The 26,033-nt window shown below is 54.9% G+C and overlaps 2 protein-coding genes across 2 annotated transcripts in view; both read right to left on the bottom strand.

Annotated features, from left to right (window-relative positions):
* The window catches only part of CFAP65 (cilia and flagella associated protein 65), a 33,443-nt gene extending 22,145 nt beyond the window's left edge, over window positions 1-11,298 (bottom strand). Inside the window, exons 1-11 of the mRNA XM_026077951.1 lie at window positions 11,224-11,298; window positions 10,722-10,909; window positions 9,929-10,031; window positions 8,300-8,466; window positions 6,174-6,373; window positions 5,490-5,635; window positions 4,025-4,247; window positions 3,431-3,696; window positions 2,300-2,500; window positions 1,501-1,863; window positions 311-448 (exon numbers count right to left, since the gene is read on the bottom strand). Coding sequence (XP_025933736.1) covers window positions 311-448; window positions 1,501-1,863; window positions 2,300-2,500; window positions 3,431-3,696; window positions 4,025-4,247; window positions 5,490-5,635; window positions 6,174-6,373; window positions 8,300-8,466; window positions 9,929-10,031; window positions 10,722-10,909; window positions 11,224-11,298 — 2,070 coding nt within the window. The remainder of the gene's footprint in view (window positions 1-310; window positions 449-1,500; window positions 1,864-2,299; window positions 2,501-3,430; window positions 3,697-4,024; window positions 4,248-5,489; window positions 5,636-6,173; window positions 6,374-8,299; window positions 8,467-9,928; window positions 10,032-10,721; window positions 10,910-11,223) is intronic.
* Window positions 11,299-15,617: 4,319 nt separating this feature from the next.
* LOC112972060 (motor neuron and pancreas homeobox protein 1-like) lies at window positions 15,618-25,986 on the bottom strand. Its single transcript, XM_026078123.1, has 3 exons — window positions 25,551-25,986; window positions 16,684-16,844; window positions 15,618-15,935 (listed from the first exon to the last, which is right to left on the bottom strand). Exons 1-3 carry the CDS (start codon window positions 25,984-25,986, stop codon window positions 15,618-15,620), a joined length of 915 nt encoding a protein of 304 aa, XP_025933908.1.
* Between the last annotated feature and the right edge of the window lie 47 nt (window positions 25,987-26,033).

Genomic DNA, 26,033 nt, shown 5'->3' with positions numbered 1-26,033 from the left:
ATCTGGGAGGGGACTAAGCAACTCTTGCCAGTGCCTACAGCCACTTAGAAAGGAGGGAGGTCCCAAGAGCTTTCCTCTCAGAGCTAAAGAGATCATCAGTGCAACCTGAGACATTGCAGTCTGGGAAGCTAATGCAGGAGAAAGGGGATCCTACAACTGTTCTAAAGCACGAGTCTTCATGCCACTAGAAACTCCCAAGACTCTGTGTCTCAGGATGGTGCAATGGGAGACAATGTAAAAATTTCAGAGATAAATCCAAGCATCTCTGCAAAGATCCAAACCACCTGAAGTATGTCAACCAGTCACACACCTTGGGGACATCGAGTAGGTACTGTGGGATGAAGTGTTCCCGTTCTGCTTCATATGTGTGTGCCCTCAGCCTGATGGTCAGGCACCAGGATGGGCAGATGGTGGTGTCCTCCTCAATGTTGCTGTAGTGTCTCAGCACCTGCAGGCACACAAGGGACAGAACAGAGCACATTTGGGAAGAGAGTGTGGCAATGTGCCTTCAAGTGTATGTACCATCACAAGCTGCTATTTGTTTCAATGACAACCCTGGGGCTGGGGAATTGACTTTCTCAGGGAAGAAGTACTGACCAGTGCAAGATCAGGAACAAGAGTGAACTGTTTTCCCAAACAGCTACACTTCAGATGTGAAAGACAATGGAGTGATTTTTAAGCAGAAAGATGAGCTAGACAACCTTTCTCTGTCCCTTCCAACCCAAATTATTCTGTGATTTTACAATAGCTGCCTTAGGGTAGAAGGGTCTAAAGACACTCTAATGCAGTTTGAGATCCTGCAGATCCTAAACTAAGCAAATAACTGTGGAGTTACTGAAAATAATCATCTATCCTTTACCTGAGCCTAAGATACTGCTAAGATTACTCTCAGATAACCTCCACACTGTCTTAGATGGAAAAGACTGCAAATGTAAGCAACAATTTAATCAAGATATCTCTTGCTTACCAGGAAGTTTCAGGATGCTGAAACTCCTTCAACTGAAACCTCATGTTGTATGAATCCCACACCATGTTGGGGGAGAGGCTGCAATGATGTACAGCACCCTTATCAGCTTTACTTATCGGGGAACAGAAACAAAAACAAGTTACTGCCCATCACCCAGACCACAGCAACCATCCTTGTGCAGGATCCCACATATAGTAACGGTGCAGTAATTCACAGTAATTCCTCCTTCAGAGAAGTGTGAGTTACTTCACATTCACTGTGGCATAAGAGCAGCCATAGACGTGCAGATGCACGAGCAGCCAGTCTGTGGCTTATTTTCCTGATTTATCCTTGCCAGGACAAAGATGAAGGAGGAGAAATTTTAACCTGCCACTGTACCAAAACCCTGGCCAAAGGAGTTAGTAGAGATGTAGGTTTGCCAAATTCAAAATATAGAGTTATCTTTGAATTTTAGGTGCCCCAAAAGCTTTTAGCTTGCAGACAGGGTTTTGCTAGGCTTTTGCTGGGAACTGGTCCCACTAATTCCTACTAACCTTGTAGAAGGCAAAGCCTTCCAGCTCCGCTGCATAAAGACTGTTTAGCCGAGTGGGCTGAAAAAGGACACGGAAGGCCGAAGACTTCAAAGGCGGGATGTCGCAGACTTCGGGGGTCACTTGGAAGGCACTGCCACGGCTTGGAGTCCAGGCAACAGTGATCTTTCCTTTGGTATGATTGGTCACACAGAGAGGAAGCGGTTCTACTTTGTGGAGTGGCACACAGCAACCAAAATCATACTCCCTGGGGCTGACGCTAACATGAGGGGGAAACAAGGCCAGGTCGCTGCTTGTGCCATCATGGAAATATTCAGTCATGGAGCTGGCCTCAGAATACTCCTCGGGGGGCTTGTCCTGAGGAATCTACAGGATGGAAACATCTCAGTGTGAGCAAGGAGAGCATGCCTGTGCAAGATGCCAGGCACTGCAGCCCTGTCTGCCTACACGAGCAACAAGACATGCAAGATGCACCTCAGTAATAGTCCCCAGGACAGCTCAGAGTCTAGGCTTCAAGGATCCTCTTATTTGCAGCCAATCCTCCATCTGAAGCTGAACATGGCATAAGAAGACCCAGCGATTGAGCTAAAGTCACAAAGCAGAATAGTGGCTGAGTCTGGGTAAAATCCAACTGAGGCAGAGAGTGTTGGTATGTGCTGGGCATATTAACAGCAGAGTTACTAAAGAGATCAGGTTGACACCTGCAAGCTCTCCTAGATCTCTCTGGCCTGTGCAAGGGCAACCTGACATCTGCAGAAAACAGCGCCAGGGCTGCTTGGACTCCAGTAAGGTCAGTTCATACCTCAGGGGGCAGCATGAGGGCTCTCTTTTCATCCATCTGCAGCTTCCCATCCTTCAGCATCATGCTCAGGATGTCTGGGGGGTAGAAGGTCAGTCCCCTCACTAGGTTGGTTCGGTACCAGGAGAGATGTCTTGCCCGAAGAATGGCTGGTTTATCTGTGTCTGAATGGCAGGTACCAAATAAGTCCACATATATGGGTTCCTGGGAAAGCACCAGAAAGGCTTGTAAGAAAAAGCTGCCCTCCTGTGATTCCTTTGCCAATTACACCATCCTAGCACCTCACTCCCAAAACCACACCTGGGAACGCCTTAGTACTGTGTGACCTTAGACTGCTGTTTATTTTATGTGTCGATGTGGCCCAGGAGCTTTGCTGAAACTGGAGGGGAAGTAGAAGGCATTCAGTACATTGCTGCGCAGCTAACTTTTAATCAGAGATCTACATGGGATCAGATGGAAACAGCTGAGAATGGACCTTGCCACCCTGCAGGCATTACTGACTGTCCACATCAGACCTGTACTGTTGAACCTGGGAGAGGGCACCATGGAGACCCTGCTCAGCAAGAGCCCAGGACAGGAGTCACTAGAAAAATAGTGATAACAGATTTCCAGGGCCTGCTAAGTGATACAGGCCAGCCAGAGTGGGTAGTACTGGGAGAACCGGAGATGGGAGAGTCCTGCAAACCAAGCTCCTAGCATAGGAGCAAAGCTGCAAGTAAGACAATATGCAGCTGTAGCATGAAATAGCTACAAATAGAGGTGTGCTAACAGAGCCTAGGTTTGGCATGCTGTGTAGGTGTTTAAAAGCTCAGAACCAAAATCTGTACTCAAACAGGAGTTTCAGTACTGGGTTTGCTAACTGACTTTTGTTTAAAGCTGCCTTTGAAATAAGGTACTGGTGCCCACTGCAGGTGGCTGAGGCAAAGCCATAGCTGTACACATACCAGCCAGCACATCAGCACTAGGCATCATCCTTCATCCCAAAGGCTTCTTGCTTTTAAGGAGACACGGCGCCCAAATCAAGCAGGGCTGAAGTAGTAATATTTCTTCTTCTTAGATGCAAGATCCCACAAAAAGAAAGTTTCCTTCCCTCTCAGCTACCACAGTGGTGATACCACCCTTTGCCTCTCATACCTGATGGTGGACAAGGCACACCACTCTGCGGTAATAGCTGATGGGGTGAGTAGGCCGAAAGGTCACCTTCAGTACTAGTGTCGTTGTGCCCTCCAAGACTCCACAGGGGCGATCAAAGGAGAAGACACTCCCTCTGCCATCAATATCGAACTGGTAATAGGCAGGGGCATCCGAGTTGTTGCTGATTTCCAATGTCTGCATCAAACTTTCCCCGAGATTGATCCAGTCAAAGTCCATGGAAAATTGATGCACGGACACAAATGGACCTAACACAATGCCAAGTAAGACAGAGCTGTCACAGCTGTTTCTGTCAACATGCCACAAGCCACTGCTGCACTTAACTGATCTTCCCAAACCAGAAGCACCTTATCTGCAAACACACCAGCCCTAGCAAACAGCTGGACATTCACCTCCAGCAATCTCACGCCTGTCAGGAGAAAGTGTTAAACCCCAGCAACAGCTAGATGCCAGCAGAAGTTCAGTCCCTGGCCAAGGGCTGTGACAGTCTCTAATTCTTCCCCTGGACCTACCCCTTCTCCTACAGTGCTGAGAAGAGGACAGAGAGAAACAAGGAAGGCTTTCATTGTTTGATACCTTTACATGAGCCAACCACCTTCAGGACAGTTTGCAGGAGGCACCCAGCAGATATGACAGTGAAATAGTCGGTACTGTGCTTTCCTACTGTCTGCGGCTGAAATCGCATGCACAACACCAGCTTCCCTTTGGCAGGGACAACACCATTGGAGATATCACAGGAGAAAACATGATCTTGAAGCAGAGGGTCTTTTGCTCTTTCTATCCTAAACGGGGCATCAACCTGCAAGTAGAAAAGAAATAGGTTAACAGAAGAGCAAACAGAAGTGAGGATGGCATGGCTCTGAATACAGTCCCAGCTGAATTGCACTAATCAGTGAAGAACTGCACTATTTCCAGCAGAGCTGACCACCACCAAGAACTCTGAGGCTGCTGCGGCCCAGCACAGAAATGCTGTGCAAACCAATACAATCCCATCCAGCCAGGAAACTGAACAGCAAGCTCCCACCATATGCACAGAACTCTGGGCTGCAGCAAAATATCCTGGGGATCTCTGGGGACAGAGTGTCCCTCCTGGTAGGACAAGGATGAGGCTGGCTTGAGGTGCCCCCAAGGGCTAAGGTAGTCACAGTAACCACTGTGACCAGGACAGGTAGGCAGATCACTTATTTCCCTCCATTCACTGTTCCACCTTGTCTGGGACTTGTCATTCCACAAAGGGCAGGACTGATGCTCTGACTCCTTCCTCAGTTCCCTGAAAGAAGGTCCCAGTCTTTGCCTGGGGTTGCTGGACACCATTGTGGTGCAAGGAATGACAGTGCCACAGTTGAGTCTCTGCTACTCCCAGGCTTTAGCGCCTGCAGGGGACTCGGAGCTGTCATCATCCACGTCAGCAGCCTCCGAGCATACCCAGCCTTTAATTGGGCTGGGATAGGCTGAGCTGGCACTGAGGAAACAGTGCTCAAATGCAGCCCAGTTGACATTAAGAGGAATACACCAGCTTGCAGTCCACTGAGGACCACCACAAGACCCATCAACTGACTGGGATACGTGAAGGCCAATTTGGCTGTGTATCCCGGTCAATCAATGGATCTTCTGGTGTCCTCAGCAGTTTGGGGACAAGAGGCTCAGGCCTAAGGTAGCAGATAGCAGAAGATCTGCTAGTGAATGACAGAAGGGTGTTTGTGCACCACACACATAGGACTGATGGGCATTTCCATGGTGAGCAGGTGAGTTGCAGGATGTGAAGAACCACAGTGGCTGCCTGATCTGGACCAAGCGCAGTAGGAAGCAGGCAGGTATGACCCCACTGTGCTGCAAATGGATGATTTGTTAGTACTGCAGCTAGAAGGCAGGGAGCAAGGGCAAACAGACTGTCTGGCAGAGGAAGGCTCATCATCTTTATACACGCTCTCCCACTTGGGATATTTTCACAGCATTAAGGGAGAGACTCAAGACTACATCGCACAGGGAAACATGCTAGCAGGCCAAACCCTCACAAGCAGCAGTCTACTTCTACACATACCACGGACATGTTGCAGATTTCTACACACTTCTCCACAGTTGTGCCCGCTGGCACTGATCCAAAGCACAGCACATCCCGAAAGTTCCTAGGCTGCACATCTTCACACAGTTCCCTTGGCACATTCACCCGCAGGTAGGGGTATTTGGCTGTTAAAAGGGATAATATTACTGGGTCAAGAAAGAGAGGTGGAATCTCCATCCTCAGAGATATTTAACACTCAACTGGACAAGCCTCTTAGCAACCTCAGCTAACTCTGAAGTTACTCTGAAACTGTTGTGGTTATTCTAGATCATGGCCTGCTTGGATCCAGAAAGCTTTAGAAACCTCCCTCTGGCAGGGACAGCCAGGAGAAACTGAGTGCAGACAAGACCAACAGTTTCTGGAGGTTTTTCCATTGTGCCAGTGAACTCATCTCATTTCTTCCTGTCTGTCAGCTTAACTAGGGAGCAGACATGCCACTCTGGCCAGAGTATGCCACAGGCCCTGCTGTCTCTTCAGACCATTATTTCCAAGTTGATAATAGTATATTAGAGAATTTCACAGGCCACTTTCAACCCATCAGTGCATTGTGCAAGCTGAAGCATGGCCTCAGAGCACAGTGCATTGATGTATTTCTGTGGAATGAAACTTCACAGTTCTGGATGATACACATTTCTTTGAGTGCTAAATGCAAAAATGACTCACACAGGGCTCTTAGCTGAATAGTCCTCTTTTGTTCCTCTTCCTCTCCAAACCAGCACGTTGCTGCCACATCATACAACACAGCTGCCTTGGGCTGGAAGATCACCTTTACCATGCACTCAGCACCTGGGTTCAGCATGCCACAGTCAGGAATCATGTGGAAAGGGCTTGGTGTCTTCCAGGCAAACACAGTAGCAAGATCACTAGAAAACAGAGATATGTTTTAAGCAGATGAATGGATTCTTTGCTGCTTGTGCAATCATACATAGGATGGACATTTCTCAATGAGTCATTCATGAAGCAACTAACGTCAAATGGCAGAACTCCTAATGCCCCTGACCAAATATAGGATGCTGGGAAGGAATTTGTCTCTAGTCTCAACAAATGCTCTGTTCATACTTTAATCAATCTTAGTCATTACCTCTAGGAACCTTATTAATGGCCATAAAGTTTCAGTTTCATCATATGATCTTCACAGCAGATAAATCAGTTCCAGAAAGAAGTATTTGCTTTTCCTGTATCTAAATTTGCTGCCACTTAATTCCAAATGAACATTTGTTCCTCTGTTACAAGCGCAGGTGACAAGAAAGGGCTGAGCTGTTTTCCTAACACCTCAATTCAATTCTTCTCCAGAACAAACTCCCTTTACTTGTTTGATTTGTGCAAAGAACACGACATATCACCAGCTTTTTATATTTTATTGACTCCAAGCTGAGCACTACTTATCATCCAAATCCTCCACCACCCCAGATCCATCAGTCAGCACAAGTTTCTCAGACAGGAGAATGAATCACTTGAAACAGTTTCTGCCTAATACCTTGCTCTGGTGAAGGTACATGTGCCCTCTGACATTTCCACCTTTCTACCTCATCCCTGGCCTGTGCATTTAAATGCAGCCAGCTATTTTCCAAGTAGTAAAGACCATTTTGCTCCCATTATCACTGTCACTGCAAATGGCTTGAAGTACACCTCCCTCTTACCTGGACATTTCTCCATTGCTTTCCTTTATACCATACTGCCTGGATTCCTCTCCTTCCATTACTAAAATAAGACAGTCCTTGGTAACAGGGAACAACCTTGCTCCTAAATGATGACTCCAAGTCACAGAATCCTGCCACTGCTTTGAACAACTCCACGAACCTCCTAAGAGCAAGCACTTTAAAGACTCTTCCTTCTCTATTTTTTGCCTCCAAATCAAAGAGGTCAGCTCAAGGCCTGGCAACTCAATTGCTGTCCCCATGGCATGCCCATGCCAGGTGAAGAGAGGCCAAATCACAGAAAGGCTAACATGTTTTCTGCTGTCAGGGGGCAGGTTGCCTCTGACTAACTAGAAGCCCAGGCCTTCTCAGTGGACTTGAGATGTTCTCAGTGGGAGACAGTGTCAGTCCCTGACTATTTCCTCTGCATGAATAGGTCTTAGAGTATGCTGTCAACAGACAAAAGTCAAGTGCCCAGAGGTGCCCACAGTGAGATCTGATTGGTCTCTTTGGTCAATTTGATCTGTTTTGCTACCTTTTCTGCTGTGAACTCAGAGGCAGCAGAGACCAGCTCTTAAGGCAGCCAGCTGAGCCTGGAAAGGTGAATCCCAAATTGTACTCAGCTAAGCACTGAATAATGTGGCCATTTCAAGGAAGGACATTGTTCTGGAGACAAAACACTGAATTACAAAATCAGTGGCTCACAAATATATCAGGGAAAGCTCCAATTCTAGTGAAATTTATTCTACAATAGCTTTTCCAGTTCCTTCATGTCTTCCCTGAAAATTCTTTCAATGCAGACACAACTCAGCAGAGGGCCCATTACCTAGCAACTTTGATTTGGAAGGTTGTTTCCCACTGTCAGCTCCCAGATGCAGGCAGTCTGCTTCAGCAGACAGGAATGTGGCAACAGACTGCTTCCTCTTGATGGAACTGGGATCTTAACCTCCAGTGTGCACCCCTCTGAATCCTCCCTGGGTGTCTTGACAGACTGGTGTGGAGATGGGATATTTCTGGAAGGATGATATTAGCCTAAGATCAAGGCAAGATCTAATAACAACTGAAATGAGCTGTATTCATCTGAGGGTCCAAGGAGGTGACCTAACACCTGACAAAACAGAAAGAGGGTCTACTCAGCCATGTCTCACTCACCCGACATTTCGCAGGGGGAACATTGCCTCCGTGACATTGTAGACAGCACAGATTGGCAGGTGGATAGCAGCTGGGAAGAACAGACAGTGGCGGGGGAGTGTGGCACGCAGGGTAACAGAGAACTCACCCTCAGCTTTCTCAAAGCAGATGCTGTCTTCATACTCCCTCTGTACAGAAAAGCAAGAGGAGACAACAGTTAGATGGGCTCCCAACTCTCAGGGACTGCGGCTCCTCCCATGAACCCCATCACTCAAACCTTGTCTCTGGACAAGTGTTGGGAACAAAACATGTGTGATGAAGGCACCAGGGAAGGCATCTGTGCAGGACAGAGAACATGAAGCGAAGCAGTGAGTAAGGTACTCAGGCATACTCCTCACTGTCTCGGGGAACACACAAACACTCAGAGAGCGCAGTTTAAGAGTACAGTTGGTTCACCTTATTTGTTTTGATGCAGAGGGATATTTTTCAGTCTTTTCAAGATTCTGATTCAGCTTAACTGAAGCATGCACAACCTGTCCTTGTTCTCCATGAGCACAGAAAAATTAGTCTTTCATTAAGTGCTTTGCCAGCTAGAGGCTTAAGTGGATAACACACCACTTAAAGATGCAGTGTTGATACCACTGCACACAGATAGCCCCAGGATGTCTGCTAACTTGCTAAGGCAGAAGGAATTGTAAGATATGCATCTTCCGAGCTCCCCCATCCTCACTCTTGCTGAGTACCACTTATACAGGTAAGGAAGGACCTTGGGCACTGCAGCACATGCAGTCTTTGCTCTCTCTACCACAGGGAGCCTCCTGCTCTAGTGACTGATGGGGTGCAGACAAACTCTTCACTAAAAACGGGACAAGGCCATCAGCTTATTTCATAAAGGGAACACTGAACAGTCATCAGAAAATGGTGATAATAAAAGACCAGGGCACAGGAAATCTACCCAATGATTACATCCTACACCTAGGACAGAGATACACATCAAAGACATGGAGCTGTGGATAGGAGCCAGAGATCAAGACTCAAGGCCAAGACAGACACCAGAAGCAAGACGAAAAATCAAGGGAAGAGACTGGGTAAGAAGAATTGTTGCTGTCAAAAACGAAGCTTAAATGATCCCACTCCATTCAAGAAAAGGGAGGGCCTTGACATACCCCTTATAGAAAAATCAGTAGCCGTTGAATGTACCCCAAGGCAAGCAGCTTTGTGCTGTCCTGTGACAAAGCAGAGAGCAAGTCCCTCAACAGTTCTGTACCAAAACCACCCAGTACGGGCTTCACAAGATCAAAGCTGGGGTGGGCAATTCAAGTTCTATATCACAGTCAGAAGCAGCGTGTGAAAAACAGAATGCTTTTTGTGAGGATCCCTCTCATAATTACTGACAAACTCTGCAGAGAATTCAGGGATTCTGGCTCCCTCAGCTGTTGGAGGTGCAGGGAAAGCAGGAAGGCCATGCTGTGCCTCCGTTCAGAGGACAAGCAGAAGCTGTCGCTCTCCAGTGTTTCCATGCTAGAACTTTCCCTAAGGACAGATTCATTGAAGTGAAAAGAGAACACAAATGACAAGACAGACAGAGGCCAATCACCCTCCTGGAGGCCAGCCTGAACACTGAGAGCAGTTTTGATGTTGCTACCTTACCTTTTCAGTGGGACGGAAAATGATGGGCAGAGTTAAGGACACACCAGGGCTCAGAACAATCGGCTGTGGAAAAACAGTGATGAAGACTCGTGTGGAAGGACATCTAGAAAATGAGAGCAAAACAAGAGATTTTGTTTGACAGCTTACAGCTGTTCTTATGTTAGACATCAGAAAAGAAAATGCCAAGGAGAATCAAAAACTCCAGGCCCCCACAATTAGAAGCAACTTACAAACCTGACCCTGAGTTTACCCAGCAAATCCCATAGGAAGAGAACTCAGGTGTGTTGAAAACCCATTCCCAACCCTAAATACGTATTCCTTTTTTGAACAAAAAGGAATTTTACATTCCCAAGTCATTCAGCATGAGCCAAACACTTATTAAGTTCAGAAACATTTGTGCTTCAGAGCACAGAGGGTCACAGGGAGTGCTGGAGTGGCTCAGCATCCAGTGGGACTCCTGGGAGCAATGGTTTCAGGATTAGTGACTGGCTGGCATACATCCACAATTAAAATCTCACTAGACTGGAAATGGCCCACAGACAAAAGTATCAGCAAAATAGAATTTTAAAAAGGCATTTCGTTTAAGAAACTCCTGCCAGAAACAAGGGCTATGTGACTGAATTAGCAGGTTTCTGTCCTGTGCAAGTGTGTGCGCACTGTGTCCAGCACATAGTCCAAGGGAGAGGGGGTAGACAAATCCAAGAAAGCGTGCTAAGGTGATTGATATAGCAGGGGGGATAAAGATGCAGTGAGAGAGGAAGGAGTACAAAGGAGAAGAAAACTTTCCACACACCTGTAGCTCAGCTTCTGGGTTTTCACATGAACATTTTTCAGGATTAGATGTTTGATCATCTCTTTTCCAAGTTCCCAACCATGCCAGCTGAGTGTTTCTGCCACCTCAATGCCCCAAAATATGCCCTTCTTCTCCTTGGCCTTTCTTGCAGATTGTTTTGGAAGTTGCTGAGGGGTCACTAGCCATTTCTGAAAGAGGAAGGAGAAATCACTCTTTTGTTTCTCTGTGCCAGAAGTCTCTGACTCTGGCAAAGAATAGGAGGAGACACCCTGTGGCAAAGCTCCAGGAGTCAGGCAGAGCACTGACATGAACTCCAGATGCCCTGGTCCACAGTCACTGAGGGGACACCTCCAGGGCACAGCCCAAACCCTATACATGCTAAAGAATGTCATGAACTAGGGGAGCAGCAATGGGAATTTTTTTGAAGGTTTTTTTTTTGTTCCCCCCTTGCTCTGCCAGTAAACCTACCCATGACAATGGCATCCTTTGCTCTGCCACTCACCTTCCTGGTGCGGCCACAGCACAGCTTCTGGAAAGAGCCAGAGCTTTGGTGCTCCCCATGCACCTGAGCAAGCATCTGGAAAACAAGAGGAACAAGTCCTCACACGTGCTGCTCCTGTGTCGCTGGGACCCAGGAGCTCCTGGAGACCTGTTCCAGTCCCTCCTTGGGGCTCAGGGCAGCACAGCAATCTGCAGGGCACATCCACACTGCAGGGTCCCCAGCAAGGTCCCCACTTTGCCAGCTGAGGCCAGCCCTTGCCACAGACCAGGCCATCCCCAGCCTGGCACAGCCCTGCCTTCAGCAGTCCCTTGGCACAGCCCATGGCCCCCACCTCACACCACCTGCAGCTCAGCCCCAAGTAGCAGGGCACTTCCTGGGCCTTTATAGCACAGCCCTGCCCAGCCCACTATAGCCTCACCCAGTGTCCTATAGCAAAGCTCTGCCTGGACCCCTACAGTTCGTCTGGCCCCTTATAGCCCCACATAGGTGCCTGTGGCACAGCCCTGTGCCCTGCAGCAAAGCCCTGCCCAACCCCCCGTGGCGCAGCCTGGCCCCCACAGCCCTGCCGCCCCCTGTAGCGCAGCCCTATAGCATGGCGCAGCCCGGCACCCCCTAGCACAGCCCCGACCCCGACCCCGCAGCCCTGCCTGGGCCCTGCGGCCTGGCCCGGCCCGGCCCGGCCCGGCCCGGCGCGGCCTGGCTCCCTGCAGCCCTGCCCGGGCCGCTGGAGCCCCCGCGGCCGCGACCCCTGTAACGCGGCCCCTATAGCACAGCACAGCCGGGTCCGTAGCCCGAACCCACCCCTGTGGTCCGGTCCGGTCCGGCCCCACCTCCTGCCCCGACCCCGGCGGCGGCCACGAGGCGGCGGCGGCGGCGGCGGCGGCGGCGGCGGCGGCGGCGGCGGCGCGTGTTGCTATGGGGACCGGACGCGGCGGCATCTCCCGGAGCAACGACGGCGGCCGCCGAGGGTCAACCCGCGCACCGGGCGCAGCGAGCGGCGGCGGCGGCGGCCGCCAGGGGGCAGCAGAGGGACGCTCAGGGGGCGCGGGGGCGGGGAGGAGGGTGCAGGGGATGGGGGCGAGGTGGGAGATGCAGGGGGAGAGGGAGGGGTGCAGGGGATACGGGGGGAGATGGAGGGCTTCGGTGGAGATGGGTGATGCAGGGGCAGATGGGGGTGCAAGGGATGCAAGGGCAGATAGAGGGGTGCAGGGGCAGATGGAGGGGTGCTGGGGGGCAGGTGGAAGGATGCAGGTGGAGGGATGCAGGGCAGGATTCAGGGGAAGGGGGTGATAGGGTTGGGTGCAGGGGGGAGGAGATGGGGTGCACAGTTGGGTCAGCGAAGGGGGTGCAGTGAAGTCCTGTGGGTGTGAGGGATGAGTGGAGAGGAGGCCATGGGGCTAAGAGATGGGGTTGCTTTGAGGGCAAGGGCACGGGGTGCAGCAGGCTGGAGAGTGCCGGGATAGACATGGGGTGGCACCTTGACGGGGCTGGGACACCCCCCCCCTCCCCCAGGCTCCTTGGAGCGTCAGTGACCCAAATAACAAGCTGTGACCATTGCTGAAAGAAGCTATGGGGCCAAGGCTGGTGAAGGGGTAGGGGCACACAGACAGGCAGCTGGGGCTGCACAAGCCAGTCAGGCGTCCCAGGTGTCCCCACCACCCCTGTGGGTCACTCCTGCCTCTTCCAGTGGTCCCAGATGTCCCTCAAGGAGGGGGAGACCCTTGTGTCCCCTGTGGGAAGGGCCAGCAGCATGCCTGGGGGGCTGACGGAGAGCAGGGCTGGCCTCGTCCTGCAGACGGTGGGGGGGTGAGGGCAGAGGCACGGACGAGATGCAGCTTTAATGGCATTTGTCTATGTTTACAACATGAGTCATCCAGCTAAGCAGCTGTAAATCAGCCCCCCAACTCCTGGGCATCGCTCATGCCCCCTCCTCTGCCCCCCCGGCTCCTGCAGAAACAACCTCATAAATAACAGCAACCAAATAAACCCTCCTGCAGCCACGCAGCGCCTGCGTGTACCAGACGTGAGATGAACGCCCCCCCGCCCCATCCATCAGTTTAATGGTTGTACTCTGGAAATTAAACCTGTCATGGCCCATCAAGGTGAATGTTTTAAAACTGTGACACCCCTTCAGCTCCCCGCCTCCTTCCTGGCACTCTTGTTTTCTGCTCTCCCTCTCTCCTTTTCATCTCTGCCCCTGCCTTCCCTGTCCTTCCATCTAGCCACCCTCCCCAGCATGGCATGCCCAGTCTGCGGTCCTCCCATGGCTCCTCGTTATTGTAAGGTCAGGTTGGACATTGGATGGGAGATGTATTTGGTGTGCAGGCTCCTGCAGCCACAGGATGGCATCTGCCACCGTCTCAGGAGTCCTGAGCACCTGCCACGGGTCCACTGCTCCCCTGGGGCAATGGGTCTCTCCTGCCCCACTGTCCCTGCAGGGCAATGGCAGGGCTTTGGGTACCGTCCTTCCCTACTTCACCCACCCCTTCCTCCTTTCCTTCTCTTTTTTTCCCCCCCCTCCTTGCCCTCATTTATTCCTCTCCTGCTCCACACTACGCCAACCATTGCAGCCTCCTGGCATCTCCACACTGGGCACGGCCACCTGGGGCCGGGGGACCCGCACCCCGAGGACACCCAGCCTCCAGGCCGTGCACCCGGGGGAAGCTGCTGAGCTGCCAGCAGCCACTGCGGGTCACTGTCACCCCGCGCAGGATCGTCGCCTGCCCGCCTGCCCGTCCATCTGCCCGTCTGTTCCCACGCTCCTCTCACCCTCAGCATCCAATTCACGCGTCCGTCCTGCTGCCTGAGTAGCGCCCGTCTCCTGGCACCCAGCCCCTGCCCCCCCACCGGCAGGGCTCGGGCAGAGCCTGAAGGCAGCCCTGGGGCTCACCCAGCCCTGCGAGGGGTGCCAGACCCACGCCAAAGCATCCCTGCCCCGTCCCTGAGTGACCGCCTGCCGCGGGGAACCTGCGGCTTCCCCAGGCTGCAACCCAGCTCCTGCCCCACGGACATCTCCAGGGGCAGTGCCGGCGGGGAGCAGAGCCCCGGCGTGCTGCTGCAGGGTGTCCCCGTGCTGCGGGGGTGCTGGGGAGGCTGGGCATTGCCCAGCTGGGTCCTCTGCCTGGACGGCCACCTCGGGATCCCCTGCGACAGGCCAGAAAGTGTGCAGGAGGCAGAGGAGGTCTCCAGGACCTGCTGGGACCCTCCAGCATCCTGATGGCAGGGACAGCCTGTCCCCGAAGGGGAGCAGACCAGGGGATAAGCCAGGGCTTCTGGGGAGGTGGCAGAGGGGTCTGTTGTCATCTTGACAGCAGGGGTCCATGTGAGCCCAGCCAGAGCGAGCAGGGCCCCGAGCGGGTTGTGGCTTGAGCCCAGAAAGGTGCTGAGAGGGGTCGGACAGCCCCATGGGAAAAGGGGGGCTGGCCGCAGCACTGATCCCCCACAAGCACCACCCGAAACCCAGGTGGGCTCCAGCCCCAGCCCAGTGCCAGCCCCTGTTTCGGGGTGATGCCACACTGCTGCACCCGGGCTGACTGCGACACCGCAAAGGGCGGCGCTCGTTGGCCAATTAGCTACCGAGCTCTGCTCTGCAGGCCCGCAGCCTCCGGCCCCGCTSTGTGCTGGCGTGGACAGGCAGTGCTTCCTGCTGCGGGGCAGAGGGGCTGCATAACTGGGAGCAGTGGGCAAAGGCGTGGGTGCTAGGTGTGCCTGGCACCCCACGAGGCTGGGAGCAGGCTGCTGCCCGCTCCCCATCCCCGACCCCCTGCCCATGGCCAGCGCGGCAGCACACAGGGAGGCCCCGCACCCAGAGGGCTGCTGCTCCTCGCTGCCTGCGCCGGCACCATCCTGCCCTGCGAAACGCAGGAGCCACCAGCAATGCAGCAGCTGCAGGAGGAGGCAGGGCAGGGCTGGCACGTGTCCCGCGGGCATCCTCCTTCCTGTCCCGTCRTGCCTCCAAGGGGAAAGGTGGCTGGCACCACGTAGGGCTCAGGGTGCCCTGCCCTGGGGACAGTCACATCTGCAGAAAAGGGGCAGCGCATGGTCAAAGCCGGGGTCTGTCCCCTCCAGCTGTGTCGGCACGCTGCCAGCTGTGCAGTCTGCTCTACCTGCCCTGCTCCCTGGGGCATCGTGGTGGCAGGAGGGGGCCAGAGCCTCCYGGCCCCTAAGGAAGAGCACAGGCATCCAGATAACAGCTTTATAGGGGAGGGATGTGGGGACTCCCCCAGATACACACAGAGGAAYAATTACGAGTTAAATAGGATCCAAACACACATAAGTTAAAGGGGGGGCAGGAGCCCTGCGGCCTCCCCTGCTCTGCCCGGGCACAGTCCATGTCTGCCAGCAAAGAGGCCCCCGAAGCCTCAGCCCGGCCCCGGCCAGGCTCCAGCCGTCTTTCACAACACAGAGCCGATCTTCCTCTCCGTGGCACCCATCTCGTCCTCCTCCTCTTCCTCGTCCTCCTCGCCGCCCGAGCAGGAGGAGTCCGGGCCATAGCCCAGCTCGGCGGTGCTGCGGTGCAGGAAGCCGGAGCCGGCGCTGCGCCCCACGAACTCGGGGCCTTCGCCTGCCTGTCCCCGGGGCTCGCTGGGCAGCAGCTTCTCGCAGGCTTTGCTGAGCCCTCGCTGCTTCTCGGCCTCCACCTGGGCCACCTGCTCCTTGGCTTTGCGGCTCCGCTTCCACTTCATGCGGCGGTTCTGGAACCAGATTTTCACCTGCCGAAGGAGAGCCCCGGGAGGAGAGCGCCCACAGCATGCTGGCACACGAATGCCCAGCGTGGCCCCATCCCGCAGCAGGGTGGGCATGGGGGAGATGGATTGCTGGCACCCAGGAGGGGCTGCGTTGGACCTCAGCAGCTCATTGCTGTGTTTCAGCAGGTGCACAGAGACTGAGCAGTGGTCCCAAGGGGAGAGCATGTCCCCCYGTCCCCATCCTATCCCCACTCACCACCAGCCTCCCCTGTATCATGGACCCCCACGCAGCTCTCTGTCGCAGGTGGTCCCATGGTGCCAAAGGTGTGTGCAAGGAGGCTGAGGACACCACAAGGAGAGATGTACCCCAAGGGGCTGCTCCCTTTTCCCCTTTTTCCAACCTTGCTGGTGGGGGGGATGAAGAGGACCAGTAACTGCCCAGGATCCCAAAGGACTTGCGTGGGGTCATCAAAAGAGGGACACTAGCTCCACAAAGAGCTCCATCCCACATTGCAGGGAGGGACAGGAGGGATCTGAAACCCGGTCTGGGGGCATCAAGGAGAGGAGCAGGTTTTCTGGGGTGCTCTTTGCAAGAGAGGAGCAGGTTGATGCCCTGGAAGGGCTGCCAGTGAGGGCACGGGATGAGGGCTGATGGAGTAGAGCCAGGAGGACCAGCGCTGCCCGTGGCCTTGGCACCCCACCGCCCAGCTCAGCCCCCCACCTCCCCGGCAGCCAGCTGGTGCCATCCTCCACCATCCCAGGACCCAAGTACCTGCGTCTCGGTCAGCATCAGTGATGTGGCCACCTCAAAGCGCTTGGGCCTGGACAGGTACTTGTTGAGCTTGAACTGGTTCTCCAGCTCCAGGAGCTGCTGGCTGGTGAAGGCYGTGCGAGGCCGGCGGCATTTCCCCATCAAGCCGGACTGTGGGGTGGCTGCAGGGCAGACAGCGGGCTGGGGTCAGGGAGAGCAGGGCCGGGGGCACAGCCTGCGGGGACCCCTTGCAGCAGGCCCAGGGCGAGGAGGAAGGCGAGTGTCGCCTCCATCGCCTCCCGCCCCAATAATGGCTTTATTGCCCGACTGATACGAACCAGCGAGATACGTTATCAAGCCTCGGTCTGCAACTGGGATCAATCCTGTGACTGAAATTAAACCTCCTTTTATTGCTGGGACGCGCAGGTGGCTGCCCAACTGCCAAGGTCTGCGACGGCAGGAGCAGCAGCGGAGCCCGGCTCAGGGCTGCTATCTTGCCCTCGGCCCTTGAAGGCAGCGCGGCGCTGGATCGGGAGGCAGCAYGAACAAAGAAGCCTTTGAGAGTCCAGCGCGGGGTGGCTACCACGCCGTGTTTGATCTCCGCTTATCTCCTCTCCGCTCGCTTTATTGTCCCCCCGGGTTCAGCTTTTCCTGCTTCTCCCAGCACCGCAGCGGCAATCAAACCCAGAGGTTTGCAGCTGGGTGTAAAGTGCAGGAGCGCCACAGGGGCTTTGATGGGAAAAGTCCTTGGCACGTCCCTGCCAAGCCAGCCCACTGGGCCACAGCTGCGGAGGGGGACACGAGCTGTCTGGAAACCCTCACCGGCACCCAGCCTGGCTCATCGGCAGCCACCTTGAGCCTGGGCATCAGCCCAAATCCAAAGCAGGGAATTTCCACCCGACCCATGTCCAGGAGCTGGATGAGGAAGGGGGGACTGACGTGCCAGAGCATCAGGACAGAGCTGCATGGGGTGAGACAGAGCTTGGCCACTGGCCCTGCTTGGCTGTGCAGGACCAGGGTAGGGCTGTCCATGAGGGAAATGTTTCCAAAGAGCCTCCCGTTTCCCACAGAGCTTTCAGCCAGCTGCCAGCTCGCCTGGTCCGTGCAGCGTCCAGCTCAGCAGGGTGGGCGAGGGTCGCTCCAGCTCACCCACTTGGTGGGGCATGGGGCACCATCCGCGTTATCTCCCTCAGATTCCGGCTTTGATCCCGACCTACCCATCTCCTGGAGGTGTCCACTGAGCCCTTCACAAACACAGCAGTGAYGCATCATGACGGAATTTATGAAGGGGACATTAACCGAACGTGATCCAGGTTTGATCCCCGGTACCTGGATACTGGGTGGGAAGGGTCAAACAGGCAGAGCTCAGGCTGGGCTGAGACTCTGCAAACTCCTCATGAGAGCAGGGTTGGACACAGCCCCTCCTGCGCTTACAGCTCACCAACCCACCATGCAAGGAGAGAGCCCATCAGCCATCTGGGACCTGCCTCACACATATGGCAGCTGCTGCCTTGTTAAATAGAGACCGAACACAGAAACACTGTGCCAACAAATTTAACACACGTACATGCAGAGTGTGCCGACTTGGGGATCTAACATACATGCACATAAAACAGTGCTGCAGGAATGTCAAGGCTAAAACCAAATGAAAGCTCGAAACATTACTGGGACAAATACAAATGTCAGGTGAAAGATGGCATCAGCTCTGCAGAGCTCAGCTGCTGTCCAGTCTCTGACCAGCCATGGATGATGTTGGAGACCCAGAGCTTAGAGCTGGCTACAGATCCCTTCTCCTGGCCCTTGTAGACCCCCATCTGCCACATCCTGTCTGCACAAATTGTCAGCATATATACGGTGACCAAAAGGACTTGGGAAGTATCCTTTCTGCTAAGAAAAGGAGGTGCTGTGGAGACTGGCTCTCTAGGGGTATTAGTATCCTCAAGGAAGGGAGCAGCCCAAGCTAATGACCCCTCAGTTGGGGGGAAGCCCAGAGATGTGTCAGAAAGCACCAGCGGGAAAATTCATTTGTTTGCCTTCAGCAGGGAGCATAACACAGCGCACCTCAGGCAGTGCCCCACAGGCTGTCGGAGCCAAGGGAGCCCAGCTCCCACCAGCCCGTCTCCAATGCTAGAGATGGGAGGGTACATGGGGCACCCAATGCTTCGGTCCCTCCCTGAACCCAGGGCTGCTTTGCACAGGGTGTCCATACCAGGTTGGGGAAAGGTCTCCTTGAGCAGGTCCTCTTTCTGGGCATAGTCTGTAGTAGATGCTTAGGGGAAAGAGAAGGGAACAAGGTGCACCACATCCCAGCACCCCGTAATCAGTGATTTTTCAGAGCTGGAGGTTGTACTGCTGGGGCAGAGGAAACATCCCGTTCCCAGTCTGAACACCCCCCCCCCAGCAGAGAGTGCAGGGCCCAGCCCTTGGGGAGCAGAGAAATGGGTATGTGCCTTGGGAAGCACAGAAATCCTCCAGACGACCCCAAAAGGCTCCTCTGTGCCTCCTCCTGCAAGGCCAAATGTAGCCAGACTATAAACAGATGTGGGAAGAGTGCAGCAGAGCAGGGGCACAGGAATGAGTCTCGACCCCAAGAGCTGGGGGACCTCAGTTTGTCCATACTCAGAGGAGACTGAAAGGCAGTTTGCTTTATTGACAGCCCCTCCAGGGACCCACTCTCCTCCAAGTAAGATGCTGAAGACTCCTTGGTCTAGCAGGGAAAAGCAAAACAGGAAGTGCTGCCCAAAAGCCAGATAAACCAAAATGGGAAGTAGCCCAAATTGCTACCAGTGCAAGGGACCGAGCACTGGAGCAAGGTCCTTCTGTCAGTGCCAGGTTCATCAGCTGTGTCCCCAGTTCAGGCGTGGGGCTCAGTACAGTGGTGCCCATTACAGACCATCACTTCCCTAGAAACCCATGCTTCCTCCTGTTCCAGGGCTAGCAAAAATAAAATAAATAAATAAATACCCCCCCACACACACACACACAAAACTAAAATCTCTCTGATGGTGTTATCATGCAGTTCAAGCCACCTCCAGTCCAAAGCCCAACCATGATGTGCCTACACCAGTATGACTGGCCACCAAACCTGCAGCCTCCTCTAAAAATACACCCAGTCCACCACGGCAGCTGCTATTACCCATCACCACTGCTCCTCATGTGGTGTGTCCAGGCTGCAAATGTCTCTGGCCTCAGACCTGCTAGCAGCTTCACTGAAGGGTCCTGGCTCCTTTATGCAGGGAGGGTGTGGGGGGAAGAGTGTCTTTGATTTCTGACTGGCAGAGCAGCAAAGAGAGAAGGAAAAAGGGGAGTCTGATGATATGAGACAGTTTCCAGCGCAAAGAGGAAATGATGCCTTGCGGCTGCCGGCAGCTTCACCCTGTCCTGTCAGTGTACTTGGTGGAGTCCTGTCCTCCCCTCTCTGTGGCTGTCCATCACGCAGCACACAGTCAACATCCTCCCAAAAGACACAGAGGGAGCATGCCCCAAGGACTCACCTCCCACTGTCTTGTGCCAGCCAAGTTATGAACCCATCTCCACCACAACCAATGTCCCAAAACAAAGAACAACCTTTCAGGAAGGGTCTTCCCTTTTCCAATTCCCACCAGGAGACCAACGACTGCCTCAGCATCACAGCTTTGCTTGAGAAATGACTTCTTATCTGCCCAGCCATCTCCTCCAGTGCCACATTTGAGATCAGAACTGTTGTCTGATATCCCTTCAGCCTGGCAGAGCTTGGACCTTCTGATGGGTGCCCAGCATTTGGCTGCAATATCAGTAAATAAATTGATTGGCCTGGAGCCGGGAATCCCCTCCGAGTTTGAGGCCAGGAGCGCTACAAGACAGCTGCTTCCCAGATAATTAGATAAAGCTTATAAGCAATTATTGGTTTATTTGATACAGTTCCGTCTACTTGATAACGAGGCTAATCCATGGGTTGATATTAACCCACTTGGTTTTAATTTGGTTTGCTTAGCCATAGTTCACTTAACTTTGTGGGCTGGCAGATAAAGGAGAGGAAATTAGCACCCTGTCTGCACCAGAGGTGTCTCCCCAGATGTCAGGACTGGGAGGAAGGGAGAGGGTCTCACCAACACTCGGGCCATTACAAGGCCTTTCTTGGCCTGCTGGCAGCTGTGACCATTCTCCATGTGGGCTAGTGCATGTAAGGCACTTCCCACCTCTGGTAACTTCTTGGTTGCTCCACCATTGGCTCCTGATTGCTCTTTGCCAGTCGGTTTCCAGCTTCCTGGTGATGCCAGACCACTGCACACATAGTGAGCCCAGGAAGGCATCAGCCAGGGGCAGTCCCCAGCAGCCCAGGGGGAGCAGACCTGGTGGGTGATCGCTCCCCGTGCTCCCTCCCTTGGTCTCTGCAACCCAGCTTCGCTGACAGGAAGCCAAGTTCATTTTTTAAGCAGGACAACACGATACTCAGCTTGGCTGCCTTAGAAATGCCTGGAGCTGTTCTGCCTACATTGCACATCTTGCAGAGCCAAGCCTGCAGCCTGTGGGAGAACAGGAACACGTTTGATATGACTTATGCCCAACGGAGCTGCACCACCCAACAGCCTGTCATCCTGACCCAGCACAACCCATCAGCAAACTCACCACCATGGAGTGGCAGGGTCCAGCTTGGGCTCACATCCCTGGGGCCTTGTTGGTCTGAGTAACTCTTTCCTTTCAAGCAATATCCAAAGGCCATCTCCAGAGTCACATCCCCACCACTGCACACATTGTAGAGCTCCTGGCCTCAGTAGACAAGATGCCTGATGTGGGGGGGATGCCCACGGAAGTGCTGCCCAACTCCCTCAAGCCAAGAGCAGGCACCTCTCTAATCTCCATCAAGTTGATGAGCAGGCAATGCATACAAGCAGCGTCCCAGGGAGACAGCTGGGCACCAGGTCCCCAGCGGGGAACGATTCACACCTTCCCGCATCCCCCACTCTGCATCTGTATCTTACCACTCTCCACTTCTACAAATCTTGGACATGGCAGGTCTCTGTGCTTGGCTCCCACCACCACACTGCATTTCTACACCGCTAGCCAGGGCAAATAAATCACAACTCACAGAAGCACCGAGACATACAGCACCCCAGTGCCAAGTGCTCCCCACACACAGCTCAGGAAGGCAGACACATGCTCACAGCAGGCCTGCAGCGCTAGGATGCAAATACAGCTTGGGAGCGGAGGAGCCCTGGGTGGGCTTTGCCCCCCCACCAGCTGCAGTGAGGCAATGCTTGCTTCGGCACACTGGCCTTGCGCCCGGCCCTTTCGCTCTGCATTGCAGCAGATGCACAGAGGCCCTTGCTGCAGCTCAGTTAAGCAGGAAAGGACAGTATCTGCTTATGCTGCAGCGGTAGCACTTGAATAACCCCCAAACCCAGGCCAGGTTCGTAGGGATAACTACTGCCTCCCACCACAAGCATACAAAGGCAAGAACAGGGCAAGTGTGTGCAACACATCCCCTCAGAGCTCACTGTTTCAGTTCAGGGGGTGTCCTCCTTCCTCATCCTGACTGTCCCCAGGAGAGCAAACAAACCATGCCTGCAAAACATCTCTACACATGCAGCTGAAAAAAATGTTCAGGATTTTGTCCTGGTGCCTCCCATGAATAAACCACAAGGATGACCTCCCTCTGGGTTGCCCCAGAACATGTCCTAGGAGGAAATCATGGGCTTCCAGATGTGTCTCTCCCAGATATCTACCTACTGCTATCCAGAGAGCTAACAGGACCAGCACACAGCAGTATGGAAACTTGTGCTCAGTCACCCTGGACACCTCAGCCAGGCAGGGTCATCCACCTGAGCTGGGCAATGGGACAGGGCAGCCAGGAACTACAGGCAGCCTAAGGGCCCCTATGCCAACAACGAGATGCTCCTGCCCAGCCCACCACCCTCTTTTCAGAAAGCAGGAAGGGTCATGCAAGTAGTGTGCCCTAGGCAGGACACAGACGCCCCTTCCTGTAGGGACAGCTGTATCCACACTGCTGTCCCCATCCCCATGTGCTGGCCAGCACAGTGGGGAAACATGAGCCCAGACACAGCCAGAACTTGCAACTAGGCCCAGTCCCAGTGACTATGGGGGCTGGGCAAGCTGGAAAGAGACCTGCATTTGAAGTCTGCTGCAAGCCCACAACAGACAGGGCTGGGGCACAGCTGAGAACCCAAATGATCCTGACTGACAGATAGAAACAAGGGTCTGAAGAGAAACAAGCTGGGATTGAACAAGGACCAGGGTCTACATGTCAGCAATGTCTGTAATGGGACAGAAGGACGAGAGGGGCAGGAGCCCTAGGAGAATGGACACAGAGAGGAGAGCAGACCTGAAGCCAAGTGAGAGCCCCCCCAGGTCAGAAGCAATATCCATGTGGAGGATTCAGGCAGGGGAGCAGCTGCAAACCCACAACTCATCATCCTTCTGCTCCAGCAAGGCCTCGGCTGGAGCTCTGTGTCTAGCATCGGTCTCTGTGCTTCGGGGGGGGGGGGGGCATCACTTTTAAGGAGTTTGGAAGAAAGCCTTGAAAGCATTCAGGGTGGAAACCCAACTTGGAGGAGTAGCTGGGCTGCGGGGAAGGCTGGTAAGGAGCTGCAGACCCTCAGTGTGTGCAGGCCAGGCAGGAAGACCAGAGAAAGATTTGCTGTGTTCAGGGTGAGAAATCTTGGGAACAAACTGTAGCAAGAAAAGCCTCTAGTAAGAAACCACTGAAGTATTAAAATGGACAGCCCAGGGAAATACAATTCTCCCCAGCAAAGGAGTCTCCAGAACTGTGAGCAAACACCTTTTGGGGAGAATCTGGGTTGGGGCAATGGAGTGGGTGACTCTGATTTATAAATCTACAGTTTTGGCAGCTTCTGCTCTCTCTTGTAACGTCTCCATGTCTCCTTAGCTCTGCATGGATGCAGTCCACCAATACTTGGTTCAGAGACTGTTTTTTCTCCCTGAGCTGTCCCAGGAGCCCAGCTCATTGTTACTCAATGCTTTCCACAAGACTCGCAGGCACATTGTTCCCATGCATCCTGGAACAGCTAAAATACTCCTTCCACAGATCATTCTCATGCCCATGATTTAGGATCCATCTCCTTGTAGCAGGGTTTTGGAGACAAGCACTGGAGCTGATCCTGCTCTTGGGAGGGATGGGGCTGTTGAAGCACAAACATCCCTACCTTATTCCGGCCAGAAGTTAAGCTCAGAGCATGGGGCAGTTGCAGCGGTGTGATCCCACCCTGGTGAAACGCACCCCAGCACAAAGCCACCGGATGCTGAGACACCCCGACAGACCTAGACCCTGCAAGGACAGTGAGGCCTTGACTCCCCTCTGCAGAGGGGCAGGAGGGCATTTTGCCACCCAGAAGAGAGGCTTTTTTTTTTTTCCTGCTCTCAGTGACACACTTGCAGGGTGCAAACAGAGCCCCTCAGCACTGGAAGCATATTCTGCACCCCTAGGCACCACCAGTATTTCACAGCCGGATCTATCCTGCAGCCCGGGGGAAAGCCAGGGAAAAGGGAAAGTCTAGATAAGGGAACAGACCCTTTTTCTTCAACCTACCCAGGTGTAATTTGAGGAAGGAGCAATGAATCAGATGTTTCATGTTAACTCTCCATTTTTGCACTATTATTCTTCTGGCCAGTTTATTAATTAACCACCTTATCCAGCCATATTTTTTGTAAATGGGCTCCCAGGTAATTAGGACACTAAACTCGGCTAATAAATCCGGACTCTCCACCAGCAGCTTATTAACACACCACGCTCATTTTAGCACCCATCTTTGCGATGACTAGATCTCCATTCACTCCAGTCCCAGCCAAGCACAGGGCAGGGTCCTCCAGGGGAGCCAGCGACGGGTGCTCTGCTCTGCCGGGGACCATGGGGGGAGTGGGACAACAGCCTGCACCACTGATGTGCCTGGAGCTAGTCCTTGTGCTGTCCGTGCCCTGCAGTGCAGGATCCGGTCCCTGCCCATCGCTCTGGTGCTATTCCCTGAGCAGTGTGCGCTGTGCGGGGCCCCCGGGCAGGGTCTGGGCTCCAGCCCGGGGCGACTCGGCGGCACTAGCCGCACGGAGCCGGGCCCGATGGGCTCCTCGCACCCCACGAGCCGAGCAGCCGGGACCCCCAGCCCGGAACCGGCCGCGCGTCCCTCCCTCCCTCCCTGCCCRTCCCCGCCGGGGGGAGCCGGCCCGGTTCGTTCCCAATCGCACCGAGCGGGTTTTATTCGTTTCCCGGCGCCGGCTCCGCTGGCCGCCTCTTTATTTTCGTTTTCTTCCCGCACCGGCGGAGTCCAACGAGCCCGGAGAGGCGGCCCGGCGGCGGGGTCCCGGCAGCGCGGCGCGGCTCGGCCCGGCCCCTGCGCCCCTTCAGGGAGCGGCTCTGCTCTCCCGGGACCGGGAAGGGAAGTGCCCCTCGGTGCGGTCCTGCAGCATCCTCCGGCCCCGGGCCGGCGGAGGATGGGGGGGACCGTGGGACCTTCGCCTTGCGGCTCGGGTTCCCGGGCTCCCTGCAGCCCATGGAGGCTCCCGGGTCGGGAATCTGCCCCCTCGGGAATCGCCGCGGGACGGCCGAGCCTCGGAGAAGGGGGACGGGGTGCGCAGCCCTCTGGGACCTCGACGCCAAGTCCGAGCAGGGAGCGGGCCGGGGCGCAGCGAGCCCCGCACTGGGGCCAGCCCCGAGGACTCACCGCCACCTCCCCGACCCCGACGGCCGCGGTGCCGCGAAGGGGCGGCCTCGGGGCGCCTCAGCCCCCAGCTCCAGCCCCGAGGGAACCCCCGCCCCGAGAGCGCAAGAGCCGGCCGGCGGCCACGAGGGGCAGAGCCCTCGGGCGCTGGGGGTGGCAAGGAGGCGAGTGCTGCGTCCCGCCCGACGGGACGGACGGTCCCGCTCCCGGGTCACTCACCGTGGAAGTCGGAGAGCCTCGGCACCAGCATCCCGGCTCGGATCCAGTGCTCCAGCGGGAAAGAGCCGGCCACGGCCGCCTTCAGGTGCTCCGAGCCGGGCGGCGGCAGATGGGGGAAGCCGGTGTAGGCGAAAGCGGGGTGCTGGCTCCCCAGGGCCGGGAGCGGGTACACGGTGGGCGGGTAGAGGGCCGGCAGGGAGCTGAGTCCGGGGCCGGGCAGGTGCAACAAGCCGGGCTTGGGGACGAAGCCGGCCGGGGCCAGCGGCGCGGCTCCCCGCGGCGCCCGCGGAGAGGGGGTGTCGGAGCGCCCGGCGGGGCCGGGGCTCCCCGAGGGGCTCCCGGGGCTCAGCCCCGGCGGGGAGGCGCTCCGCGCCGGCTCTTCAGCCAGGAGCGCCTCGATGCGGAAGTTTTGGGACTTCTCCATGGGCTTGTGCATGGCCCGGCCCCGCGCGGAGCCGCCGGGGCCCCCCGGCGCGGCACGGC

Source organism: Apteryx rowi, unplaced genomic scaffold, assembly GCF_003343035.1.
Source record: "Apteryx rowi isolate R43461 unplaced genomic scaffold, aptRow1 scaffold_47, whole genome shotgun sequence".
In the NCBI taxonomy this organism is placed as follows: Eukaryota; Metazoa; Chordata; class Aves; order Apterygiformes; family Apterygidae; genus Apteryx; species Apteryx rowi.
The sequence above is the reverse complement of the archived record's forward strand: the minus strand, read 5'-3'. Positions and strand labels throughout refer to the sequence as shown.